The sequence below is a fragment of the Phoca vitulina genome, unplaced genomic scaffold (assembly GCF_004348235.1).
Source record: "Phoca vitulina isolate PV1807 unplaced genomic scaffold, GSC_HSeal_1.0 scaffold36, whole genome shotgun sequence".
Taxonomy (NCBI): Eukaryota; Metazoa; Chordata; class Mammalia; order Carnivora; family Phocidae; genus Phoca; species Phoca vitulina.
The window spans coordinates 18,226,748-18,239,599 of record NW_022589739.1 but is presented as its reverse complement, the minus strand read 5'-3'; the positions used below and the strand labels follow the sequence as shown (position 1 = coordinate 18,239,599).

The 12,852-nt window shown below is 50.1% G+C and overlaps 1 protein-coding gene across 4 annotated transcripts in view; it reads left to right on the top strand.

Annotated features, from left to right (window-relative positions):
• Window positions 1-12,852, top strand: part of TENM4 (teneurin transmembrane protein 4) — a 1,359,030-nt gene that overhangs the window by 1,333,424 nt on the left and 12,754 nt on the right. For all 4 annotated transcript variants that reach the window (XM_032427010.1, XM_032427011.1, XM_032427009.1 and 1 more), the window contains 4 exons: window positions 974-1,146; window positions 5,471-5,706; window positions 9,196-9,492; window positions 11,188-12,802. In XM_032427010.1, the coding sequence (XP_032282901.1) occupies window positions 974-1,146; window positions 5,471-5,706; window positions 9,196-9,492; window positions 11,188-12,802 (2,321 nt within the window). The remainder of the gene's footprint in view (window positions 1-973; window positions 1,147-5,470; window positions 5,707-9,195; window positions 9,493-11,187; window positions 12,803-12,852) is intronic.

Sequence of the window (12,852 nt, the reverse complement as noted above, 5' to 3'; positions counted from 1 at the left end):
ATGCTGGGCGAGGGCAGGGAAACAAGTGGGAGCCTGGAAGCCGATAGATCTGGGTTTGAATTTTGACTCCACCACACTTACTAATTGTGGGACCTTGAGCAGGTGACTTCACTTCTCTGAGCCTCCTCCAAAAAGGAGATCGTTTATACCTTTTAGACAAGTTGCAAGGAGTAAGCAAAAGAAGGTACGAGAAGCGCTGTGCTGTAGCACTGTAGGGGCTCAGTAACGGTAGGCATTTCTTTTATTATTCTCAGGAATGGCAAAGAGAATTAAGATTCAGTTGCCATGCTTCAGAAAGCCCACACCAGAGCAGAGCTGTGAGTTGTGACGACTGCAGATGCGTAACTGCTTGGTGCTGGCTGTGAAATCGAGGTGGGGAGGGGTTGCAAGATCCCATCCGTTTAGCCTCCTTATGTGGCAGCAGGATCCTGGTTTGGATTCAGAGCCCCCTTTCCCCAGGGTCTATAGCTTTGTAGGAAGCCCCATCTCTTGTGCTGTTCAGGAACAACCTGTATGCGGGCCGTCGGGTTTTGAGAGGGTATTCAAGCCTCAGGTTTGGCCCCCTCACCTCTGGGAGTTCCCCAGCTCTGAGACCCCGGGTCAGCGGTCTCCGATGGCCCCCATCATCTTCCCCCTGCATGGGTGGCTACTAGTTTGTAGCTACAGGCCACTCCTGCATGTTCCCCACAGTAATCCTGAGAGGTAGGCAGGCCAGGGGTCATCATCCCCACTTTATGGAATTAGCAAAGGAAGACTCAGAGAGGTAAGTCATTTGCCTTACCTCTAGTCAGATAGCAGCAGGTGGAGTCACTTCCTGAAAAACCGTGTGCAAGGAGATGGAGGAAAAATGACAACGTATCTAATCAGAAAGAAAAGCAGAACATACCCAACTGTGGCACGGGGTAGAACATACCAAGTTCCAGCAATAGCACCATTATATTTCTGTTACTCAGAGCCACCCCTTGGTTTTCAGGTACGACAGCTTTGGCCGCCTGACAAATGTGACCTTCCCTACTGGCCAGGTGAGCAGTTTCCGAAGTGATACAGACAGCTCAGTGCATGTCCAGGTAGAGACGTCCAGCAAGGATGATGTCACCATAACCACCAACCTGTCTGCTTCGGGTGCCTTCTATACACTGTTGCAAGGTAAGCCAGGTGGGGGGCTCGGGGACTTCGAGGCAGAGGGCTGAAGGGACCCCTTTGGAAGAGGATGATGTGAGAAATAAGCTGCTACTAGAGCCACCCAAGAACAGGAAAGCGTCACAACTGGTTTCTCTCTGCATTGCCATCTAATTGTGCCGAACACACCAGCCCGAGTCCTGTACATTCTCTCCCAGAAGCTTCAGAGTCATAGTCCATTGTCTCATCCCATTATCATCAGAACAAAGGGTGGAGAGTGCACTAGCTGCTAATCCAGGTGACCTCACTGTTCCGCCATTCTAATGGTTCCTACTCTCACCCTGCTGTGGGTGAGGACAAAGGCCAATAATAATTACACCTAATCATGAAAGGGATCTAGGCATGGAGAAGTCTGCTGAAGCTCAGGTGAGAACAGTTTGTTCTCTAGAAGTGCCTTCTCTAGGATTCCATAGAGAAGAGACCCTTCTTCTCTGCACCCATCAAATAATCCCTGGTATGAGTTGACCTTTTAGCTTTTGGTAAATCACAGTGACAAAACCTTGCTGTGAACTAACCATCTGCCTCAATTGTCCTCAGGGGACATGGTGACCCAGAGTGGAGTTTGTAGCTTTGCTGGCACTAGTAAGCATGAAAAAGAAAAAAGGTATCCCTAGGGAAAGCCTTGTTTGATTTCTTTCCCCTGCCCCACCCTCCTGATGGCTTTTGGTACTCCCAAAAGCTTTGACACGAATAGTAAAAAGAGCCTTGGGCTAGGAGTCAGGGGCCCAAATTCTATTCCTGACTCTTCCACCACATCATGGGGGTGGGGGCCCTCAATTTTCTCCTCGAGGAAGCGAAAGCAAGTTGAAGGCATGTTGAATGGTATGAGGCAAAGCAAGGAGCAGAAGCTCTGGACTGGACAGACCGGGGTCCCTATGCCTACTGTGTTGGTTCCTACCGGTGTGAATTGGGTGGAATCATTCTTCTCTGAGCCTCAGTCTCTGGGTCTGGGAAACGGGGCTGAATTAAGATACCTGCCTCATACCCGTTGCTCAGACGATCTCTTGACACACTGTACATAGGGTGACCACCACGGGCCAGACTCATAGTATTACTCAGTACTTGTTGGATTACTGAACTAAGTATTTCGTAACTGGCACTTTGGTTTACCATAAGAAAATAACTATATATTTTCACAACCAATTTTACTCCCAAACATAATCCTGTGCCTATAAAGAAGCTCAAAGAACAGTAGCCATTCTCAGAGAAAGAGAAATGATATCCTGCGGCTCCTTCCCCACCAGCACCGGTAGCACAGGTTGGGACACACCCCAGGTATTTATGCTCTGACTGCGTTATTGCCAAAAGAAGGTACCAATTCCAAGCTAGCCAGGTTCTGCCTGGCCAAGGACAGCACGGCCCCTGCTGGCTCAGACACCCTGTCCTTCCTGGGGTTAAGAACTGTCTTATCCACCCCACACCTCTGAGCTGGCTTGCGGCATTTTTCTCAAAAGTTAGCGCAGCCTTTCATATATTTAGGCAACTTTTTTTAAATTCAAAAGTACCACATTTCCTCACTTTTAAAATGTACCATCGATTTAATAGCAACTTTTCAGCTTGGAGAGGAGGGGAGACACACTGCTCAAAATTCATACAAGGACTTAAGACACATTCCAATTTCAGAAACACTGAAGTGGGAAAAGGAAAAATGCCTCTCGGAATCCAGGAAGTGCAGTACCTGTGTTTCCTCTTTGGTGCCCCTGCCAAGCTCCCTTTCCTTTCATACCGGGCTTAGATGCTCCGTTTGGCAGCCACCTCAGTAGAGTCTTCGTAAAAAGCTCTTTCAGCTTCATCTTACGTCTGAACTATGGGAAGAAATAAGAAGCAGCTGCTAATGAGGGGCAGGCTTGGGGAGTCACAGCTCACATTAAATGGGGACCGTTTGAGACGGGCCTCTACAAGATACCATTCCATCCAAAGTCACCATTAATGGACATACGTGCATTCAGCAAGAAGCAGCTTTAAAAGATAAAATGACACAGGCTTTTTCGCCGTTCAAAGGAAGTAAAATACAGATTGCCAGTGAATAATGCATAGCAAGTTTAAGGCAGATCTTAGGATTCTGTGTGTGTGTGAGAGAATGAGTGGGAGAAGGATGGAGGGGGAAGGGAGTGGCAGAGGAAGTTCTCGCCCAGAAGGCTCAGGGAGGGTTTCCTACAAAACTATACCTTTTTTTTTTTTTTTTTTTTTTTGCTTAACATAGCCTGTAATAGATCTAGTCCAATCCAGCAAATGTTTACTGAGCACATACAATAATACGAGTGATAGCTAACATTTTGGAACACTTATTAAGTATAAAGTAGATTTTTAGTGTTTTACATTCATAGTCCTGTTTCAGCTTGCCACAACGCTATGAGGTATTATTAACATCTCCATTTTCCAAATGAAGACAGTAAGTCACTGAGAGGTTAGGTGGCTTGTCCAAAGACACACGCCTGGTAGGGTATTCAGACCCAGACAAAGAGGCTCCAGAACCCATTCTCTTAACCACTGGTCTAAAGGCCATGGGAAGCTATTGAAGACCCATGATCAGTACTAGCAAAGTTCACTAGGACAGATCTATGCCGCGGGGCAGTGGAGGTAGAGGAGAGAGGACAAGAGATGTCCGTGACTGCGAATAGTACAGTGCCAAGCACATGAAACTAGTACTAGCTAACATTTACGTAATACTCATTACATACCAAGGACTACTCTCAGCTCTTCATAGTCACTATCCCATTTAATCCTACGAGGTAAGAGTCCAGTTATTATCCCCAAGGTACAGATGAAGAACCAAAGGCATGCGAGGTTAAGGAATTTGCCCAAGAGAGTGGCAGAGCTGGGACTTGAACCCTGATAGCCCAGCTCTGAAGGCCATGCTCTCCTTCTCTGGGCAGTTGTCCCTCTCGCAACGGGCACTTAGGTATTTGAGAGTGCCCTCATTACCAGAGTGGCAAGCCCTGCACCCCTCAGCTGCAGGACCACTAGTGAGGCCCATAAAGAGGCTAAGGGAAGAGGAGGCATTCGTTCTGACCAAGGAACTGGGGAAGCTTCTGGGGAGAGATGACAATTAAGCAGAGCCTTGAAGGGAGGACTTGAGCTGGCATTTATTGAAGAGAGGAAGCACCAGCTGAGGAAGGGCAAGAGGCAGAAGACTGAAGCACAAACTCAGAGATGTCTCCACTTTTAGAAAAGAACCATGTGCATTTTACAGCTGAAATGTACTCTTCTCCAGAAGTTTCTTTTAGCTAAAGATCCTAATTTAAATGTTTCAATCAGGTTTAAAATTTCAAAATCAGATCTATTTTTAAATCATTGGTATATCTATGCACATATATGTATAAATATATGACAGTGACTTCAAACATACATATGTTTGACATTTTGTCAATGACTTAAGTATTGGAGTTATTTCTCACCTTGTTATAAAGAATATTGTTACCCTGGTGTATATTAAGAACCTTAAAAATGTTCAACCCTTTGTTCTAGTAACTTAACCCAAAATGAAGACAATGATTTATCCAAAAAGTATATTTTTTAAGAGATGTAATTCACATACTATAAAATACACCTTTTTAAAAAAATTAAAAATATACAATTCACACTTTTAAAGTATACAATTCAGGGGGTCTTAGTATATTTACAAAGTTGTGCAATTATTAATGCCATCTAAGTCTGGAAAATTTTTATCACTCCCAAAAAGAAAGCTCATACCCATTTAGCGGTCACTCCCCATTCTACCTTTTCCTCACTAACCTACTTTCTGTCTCTATCTATGAATTGGCCTATTCTGGACATTTCATATAAATGGACTCATTGATACATCACGTGGTCTTTTGTGTCTGACTTCTTCCACTTAGCATAATGTTTACAATATGTTTATTTGCAGTGTTAACTTTGTAATTATGAAAAACTGGAAACAATATCTACTTGAAAGTTGGTTAGGTAAATTATGGATTTCCATATAATGGAATACTATGCAATCTTTAAGAGAAACATGAAAAATATTCAACAGTACAATACCATGATCAGTGAAAAACCATAAGCAATTACTTTGAGCTATCAGTGTATTCAGAAAGATCCTAAAGTCTAGGAATATACAAAATATTTACAATGGCTTTTTTTGGGTATGAGATCATGGACGATCTCCCTCTATTTTCCTAGTTTTCTTCAATGATAGTGTTCCGTTTCCATAGTCAGAAAAATAAACCCATTTAAAAACACAGTTGCCCCTGATGTGCACCCCCCCCCCCCCCCGCAACGCCCATGCCCAGCCCTTCTGAGCAGAGCCGGTCCCTCTGCTCTCCTTCAGACCAGGTCCGGAACAGCTACTACCTCGGGGCCGACGGCTCCCTGCGGCTGCTGCTGGCCAACGGCATGGAGGTGGCGCTGCACACGGAGCCCCACCTGCTGGCCGGCACCGTCAACCCCACCGTGGGCAAGAGGAACGTCACACTGCCCATCGACAACGGCCTGAACCTGGTGGAGTGGCGGCAGCGCAAGGAGCAGGCTCGGGGCCAGGTCACCGTGTTCGGGCGCCGGCTGCGGGTGAGCAAGCCCCGGGCAGGTCAGGTGGTCGGGTCGGGCCTCAGCCTCCGGAGCTCTGGAGGTCGCTGGGGTGGGGGGCGGGAGCCGGGGGTGGGGAGAATGAGAGAATGAGGACCAATCCGCAGAACCAGGTTCCGTTCTTGAAACTGGCCCTGGGGGTGAAAGTTTTCCTGGGCCTTTTGCAAAAGGGGGAAAGTCAAGTAGGCACCCCCCCACACACCCATAATAAGTCTCGAATATCTTTTCAGTTGTTACCTGTGGAAAGAGTATTGGCTTTAGTGTTGGGCCTGAGTTGGGTTTCCAGCTTCTATTATACCCTGACTGCATCTGAGCAAATCCATAATGTCCTTTCATTCATCCAAAGCCTCAGTCTCATTGTCCAAAGGAATGGGAAGGATAAAATCAGTTTTACAAGTTGCTACGAGAATTAGAAATAGTATATAAAGTGCCTTGTGTGGAGTCTAGCACGCAGTAAGTGGTCAGTCATACCTACCGCCGTCGTTGCTCCTGCCATTCTCACCACTGTTTTGGTCGTTACTGTTATTCACATGGAGCTGTTTGGAACCTAAGCCCCATCCTGTGCTCTTTCCAAGCAGTTATCCCCTACTAAATGAGCACAACAACCCCCCGCCCTCCCCATCAGCCGTCACCGCCAGTGGGTTGGCATGTGGGGCCTGGCAGTTCAGAGTGCTTTTCAGTATGTGGATGCCCTGAACCAGCCCGTTCTCTGCCTCACGGCCCATGCTTCTGGGGAGTGTTACCTCTGACCCAGGCCAGGCCCCATTGCCTAGCTTCTTTTCCCTCCGGCTTCGGAATGGAAGGTGAGGGGCAGCGTGACAGCGAAGGAACCGGCCCTGGCTCTCAGCACAGCCCCTTGCAGACGCCTGGTGCTCTGCAGACGCTCGCTGGGCTGAAGGGAACCACAGAAGTGAGCGAGATGTTCCTGACTCCTAAACACCACGGAAGCACCCTCAGTCAGCACGGCTCGTGTCTCGACGTAGCCAGCATCACACAATGGGAACGCAGAAAGCCGGGCTTCCTGTGTTTCCTGCACGGCCAAGAACTCCGGCAAAAATCGAACGTGGGAAAGAGCCTTCCGCTAGTTCCCTGAGGCAGGCCTCGCCGTCTGCGCTCTCGGTGGCCCGCCCCCCTCTGCAGCCTCACGGAGCCCCCTGTCTGAATTCTCCGGGAGCCCCTCAGGCACGTCTGAGGCAATGTGCTAAACGGGAAGGTTGACCTTGGTCTCATTCCTGCCTGGGCCTGGTTGTGTAGCCCCGAGCAACTGCTCTGAGTCTCCCCCTCCTCTGTGGAAACAAGACAATATATTCCGAGTACCTAGCCCGGTGCTGGTAGACCCCCAGGTGCTCAATAAACGGCAGCGATTAGTGCTGTTAGGACTTCCCGTCTGCGGCGTGAGCTGGACCAAAAGTTTCCCAGGCTTTAATTGGTCCCTCTCCCAGCCTGAGATTAACGGTGCTCCAGTCGGGTGGCCACGTCTCCACGTCCTCCCAAAATAAATGGCCACCCACAGTGGCGGCATGTGGAATTAGAATGTTAGCCGGGTGCGCCTCCCCATAATGGAGCTCATTTTTTATACAACTGGGAACTTTTTTAATAAAGAAAGATGTAAAATAATCTCATTGCCGCCACTGCCGAGCACAGGAAGCATTAGGTGGTTCCCCAGTGAGCTGCTTAATTCAATTTTATTAATTTTGCCACAGAGGTTTAGTTCCCCTTCACTAGGGGTCCTTCAGGGGACGAGGGGGGCAGCTGGCTGGGTGGCACCCCTTTGGGGGGAGTCGCAGGGGACCTTGCAAAAGAGGCTTTGAAATGTCCCCCATCGTTGGTGGGGGTGCGGACCCTGCATCTTCCTTTGCCCTCCCGGCAAAGAACACAGCTTCAGTCTCCAGCGCCTCCAATTTTTCATGGGAATTGTCTGCCACACTGTTTTTGCTCTGCAATTGTGTTTGATTACCCCTGGGAAGGCAACCTTATTACAACCAGGCCATTCACAGCTGAAGTTGTCTCAGCATCATTATAAATCCTTATTTTCAAGGTTTAAGAACCTTGTTTGGAGAGAAGGGGGAAACACACGTCTCTACTTTCCCTGAGAATGACCGTGATCATTTGCTGCCTTAATGGAAATAATTGCAATCATTAATTCAGGACCTTCTAGTCACCCAGAACTCCACTAGGCAGTTGACTTAGGCTTCTTCAGTCCTCAGAATATCTCGGTTCAGAGGAAGAAACAGATTCAGAGAGGCAAGGGCGCTTGCCCAAGGTCACACAGAAAAGCGGGGGGTCACAGCATTGAGGCTGGGATCCTGGCTTTACTTTCTAGACCTGAGCCCTTTTCACCACACAGAGCCCTCCAGGGCCTCCCGTTACCACAGCCCACATGTGCGCTTTTGAGTCACGAGACCTACATTGTCTGCTTTCCTTACAGCTTGTCAGACTTAACCAGGGACTGATGGAAGAGTCACAAAGTGCACCCAGCTAGAGGGGCCAGCATTTTAGCTTTGGAGTGCCTGGCAGTATTTCAGGGGCAATCAGTGCCTACGGGGTGGATCCCAATACGGAAGTAGGCCCCTCAAGTCTATTTCTTTATTAAACTATGAAAAACCCTGACTTACTACTACCCTTGTGGGAGCCCTGTATTCCTGACTCTGAAAGGAAATTGAATCGTGTGCTGACCTAGCAGCACAGGTAGAGATCCTGCAAAGGGGATCCTGATCCTGGAGGCAGGAGCAAAATGTCCCAAAGCTAGGACTGTGTCTGTCCCCAGGTACATAGAAGCTGTCCTAGACTCAAACGCACATGGCCTCCCAGGGCCTCCAGGAAGAAGACGACACCTTGGGAGCTGACCAAGGTAACCAGGAAGGCTTAACTATGGTGGCAGAGGGCAAGAGAGACGCAAGAGGGGATGAAAGGTCCAAGGCCCCTAAAAGGGACAGACACACTCAGAGGACCCCTGAGCATTTGTCAGCATGTTGCCGTAGTGAGAGTCACATCCGGACGCAGTCACTCACCAGCCAGGAGATCTGGAGGAGGTCCCTTCATGCCCCTGAGCTTTGGTCTCCTCAGTGCCAAACACTAGCACATTGCCTGGCACATGAGAAATGGGGTCACGCATGAATTTGCTGCACCCACCTGGCCTCTCCCCTTTTAGGAGAGAGTCGAGAAGGATCTGCCTTTTTGTCCTCATTAGAAGAATCCCATTAGGAAACGATATGGATTGTCTTCAGGACAAGCCACTGTTGGCTCAGCACCCGCATTGTCTTCGTTCTCACGATAGTCCTATGTAACTGGCATTATTATTCCCGTTTGACAGATGAGGAAGCGTCACAGAACTGACAGGTGACAGAGCCAGGACCCAAACCCTGTCTGTTCACACCCATGACCTGTGCTGCCTCCTCTACTCAGGACCTTCTCACACCGAAGTTTCCCATGCCCAGATTAACTCGCTCTTTCCTCCTGCCCCTTCTCCAGGTTCACAACCGGAACCTCCTGTCCCTGGACTTTGACCGTGTGACCCGCACCGAGAAGATCTATGACGACCACCGCAAGTTCACCCTCCGGATCCTGTACGACCAGGCAGGGCGGCCCAGCCTCTGGTCACCCAGCAGCAGGTTGAATGGCGTCAATGTGACGTACTCCCCCGGGGGTCATATTGCTGGCGTCCAGAGAGGCATCATGTCGGAGAGGATGGAATACGACCAATCGGGTCGTATCACATCCAGGATCTTTGCTGACGGGAAGACGTGGAGCTACACATACTTAGAGAAGGCAGGTGTCCGTCTCCCCATCACTGGCCTTACCATCCAGAAGGCCAGTCGTTGTGGCTCGACCCATGGCCAGGCCCAGCCTGCTGACTTCAGTGGGATGGATTAGACCCATGTGGTCTCCAAAAGGAATTGTTCAGAAAAATCTGCAACAGGGGGGGACCAGGGAGCCCGACAGGCATCTGGGTGCATTGTAGTGATGATGTGGCAGGTGGGAGTTTGGGGGCAGGAGAATGGGCAAGCCCCACATGATAAACTAGAGCTGGGAAGAGGCCCAATGCTAACTGGTCTCACAGAGCAGGATTCAGGGTGCAGACCCAGGCAGGGGTCTTCCCCCAGATCTGGGGCATACCATGTGATCTGGTCACAGAGAACAGGGCAGAAGCCTAGCAATCAGTCCTTAAGCAGGAGGTAATTAATCCTGAGCTTTGAATGGTGAGTGTAACTTTAGTAAATCCCTTCTGCTTCAGGTCAGGATTTATTGCGTCCCAGGGGCTAGGAATCAGAAAAGCCCTGAAAGCAAAAGTTGGTCCCAAACAGGAGAAAATGGGAGCTTTGCTGCTGAGAAGCCTCTAGGTCTGTTACTTCCTGACTTATTCCCAAAAAATAACTGCACCTCAGGCCCCCATTCTGGTACCCACATCTTTACTTTGTTTCCTGCTCACGGTCACCTGCCCAGAGCCCATGCTGTGCTTGGTCTGTGCTCAGTCTTCCCTGCCGTGCTGGGTGAGCATCTCCAAGAGCCGTGTTCTGTGGTGGTGCTAAGAGAGACCTTGGAGGTCATCCGACATACCTAAAAGCCCAACCCAGAGGGGGAAGGAACCTCCCCGGGGCCACACAATGAGCCCACTGTTAGGAATCAGGTTCCCCCGTTCCCAATCACCGCCTACCCCACCCCAGCGTGGGCCTATGACCTGTTTCCTACATAAACAATCATGCAAAGCTTTAAATGCCTTTCTCAGATGCGGTCCTTATCCCATGGGCCACGTGGAGTCCACAGAAGTTATTTAGCAGGCAGGAGATAACTGTCAGGCTGTGTTTCAGCAAAATTGTTCTTGCTTGAGTAGGGAGACTGATTTGAGAAGGAAGCTGAAGCAAGGAAGCCAGGAAAGAGGCTGCTGCCATACTCCTCATCAGTGTTCCCGACCTTTCTCACACACCAGCACCCACTGAAGTCATCACTTTTGTACCACACAAAGGGGCAAACAGACAAAGCTGCCCACCGTAGGAAGACAGATGGCCCAAGTGCCAGGGCCAAGGGCTGAGAGAAATCCTTTTTTTTTTTTTTTTTTTAAGATTTTGTTTATTTATTTATGAGAAAGAGAGAGAGAGAACACATGAGCGGGGAGGGGCAGAGGAGGAGGGAGAAGGAATCTGAAGCAGACTCCGCACTGAGCGCCAAGCCCAACGTGGGGCTGGGTCCCACGGCCCCGAGATCACGACCTGAGCCGAAACCGAGAGTCGGACGCCCAGGTGACTGAGCCACGCAGGCGCCCCAAGAAGTCCTTAGCTTAGCACATTTGTATCCCCACTGCAGTATCCTGGGGCACACTGGTTAGAAAGCTGTGGTTTGTGCATAACTTAGGAGAACCACCGGTTTCCTTGGCCGTTTATTCCTCTCCTCTAAGTCTTAGGCACACAGACTTACCCTTCCTCCCCACCACCCTCCTCTCACGTCTTTGTTGTCCTCTCCCTCCAGTCCATGGTGCTGCTCCTCCACAGCCAGAGGCAGTATATCTTTGAGTTTGACAAGAACGACCACCTCTCCTCTGTGACGATGCCCAACGTGGCCCGGCAGACCCTAGAGACCATCCGGTCTGTGGGCTACTACAGGAACATCTACCAGCCACCCGAGGGCAATGCCTCAGTCATCCAGGACTTCAGCGAGGACGGGCACCTCCTCCATACCTTTTACCTGGGCACCGGCCGCAGGGTCGTCTACAAGTATGGCAAACTGTCCAAGCTGGCTGAGATGCTGTATGACACCACCAAGGTGAGCTTCACCTATGACGAGACAGCAGGCATGCTGAAGACCATCAACCTACAGAATGAGGGCTTCACCTGCACCATCCGCTACCGCCAGATTGGGCCCCTGATCGACCGCCAGATCTTCCGCTTCACCGAGGAAGGCATGGTCAATGCTCGTTTTGACTATAACTATGACAACAGCTTCCGGGTGACCAGCATGCAGGCTGTGATCAATGAGACCCCGCTGCCCATCGATCTCTATCGCTATGATGATGTGTCGGGCAAGACAGAGCAGTTCGGGAAGTTTGGGGTCATCTACTATGACATTAACCAGATCATCACTACGGCGGTCATGACCCACACCAAACACTTTGACGCGTATGGCCGGATGAAGGAAGTGCAATATGAGATTTTCCGCTCCCTCATGTACTGGATGACTGTCCAGTATGACAACATGGGGCGAGTAGTGAAGAAAGAGTTGAAGGTGGGACCCTATGCCAATACCACCCGCTACTCCTATGAGTATGACGCTGACGGCCAGCTCCAGACGGTCTCCATCAATGACAAGCCACTCTGGCGATACAGCTATGACCTCAATGGGAACCTGCACTTACTGAGCCCCGGGAACAGTGCGCGGCTTACCCCACTAAGGTACGACCTCCGAGACCGCATCACTAGGCTGGGTGACGTGCAGTACAAGATAGACGAGGACGGCTTCCTGAGGCAGCGGGGCGGGGATGTCTTCGAGTACAACTCTGCTGGCCTGCTCATCAAGGCGTACAACCGGGCCGGTGGCTGGAGCGTCAGGTACCGCTACGATGGCCTGGGGCGGCGGGTGTCCAGCAAGAGCAGCCCCAGCCACCACCTGCAGTTTTTCTATGCAGACCTGACCAACCCCACCAAGGTCACCCACCTTTACAACCACTCCAGCTCCGAGATCACGTCCCTCTACTACGACCTGCAGGGGCACCTCTTTGCTATGGAGCTGAGCAGCGGTGACGAGTTTTACATAGCTTGTGACAACATCGGGACCCCTCTTGCTGTCTTCAGTGGAACAGGTTTGATGATCAAGCAGATTCTGTACACGGCCTACGGGGAGATCTACATGGACACCAACCCCAACTTCCAGATCATCATCGGCTACCACGGTGGCCTCTATGATCCACTCACCAAGCTCATCCACATGGGCCGGCGGGATTATGACGTGCTGGCTGGTCGCTGGACCAGCCCAGACCACGAGTTGTGGAAGCACCTTAGTAGCAGCAACATCATGCCTTTTAATCTCTACATGTTTAAAAACAACAACCCCATCAGCAACTCTCAGGACATCAAGTGCTTCATGACAGGTGAGGACTGGGGCTCGGTCAGAGGACAGGACCCACTACAGCTCTAGTCA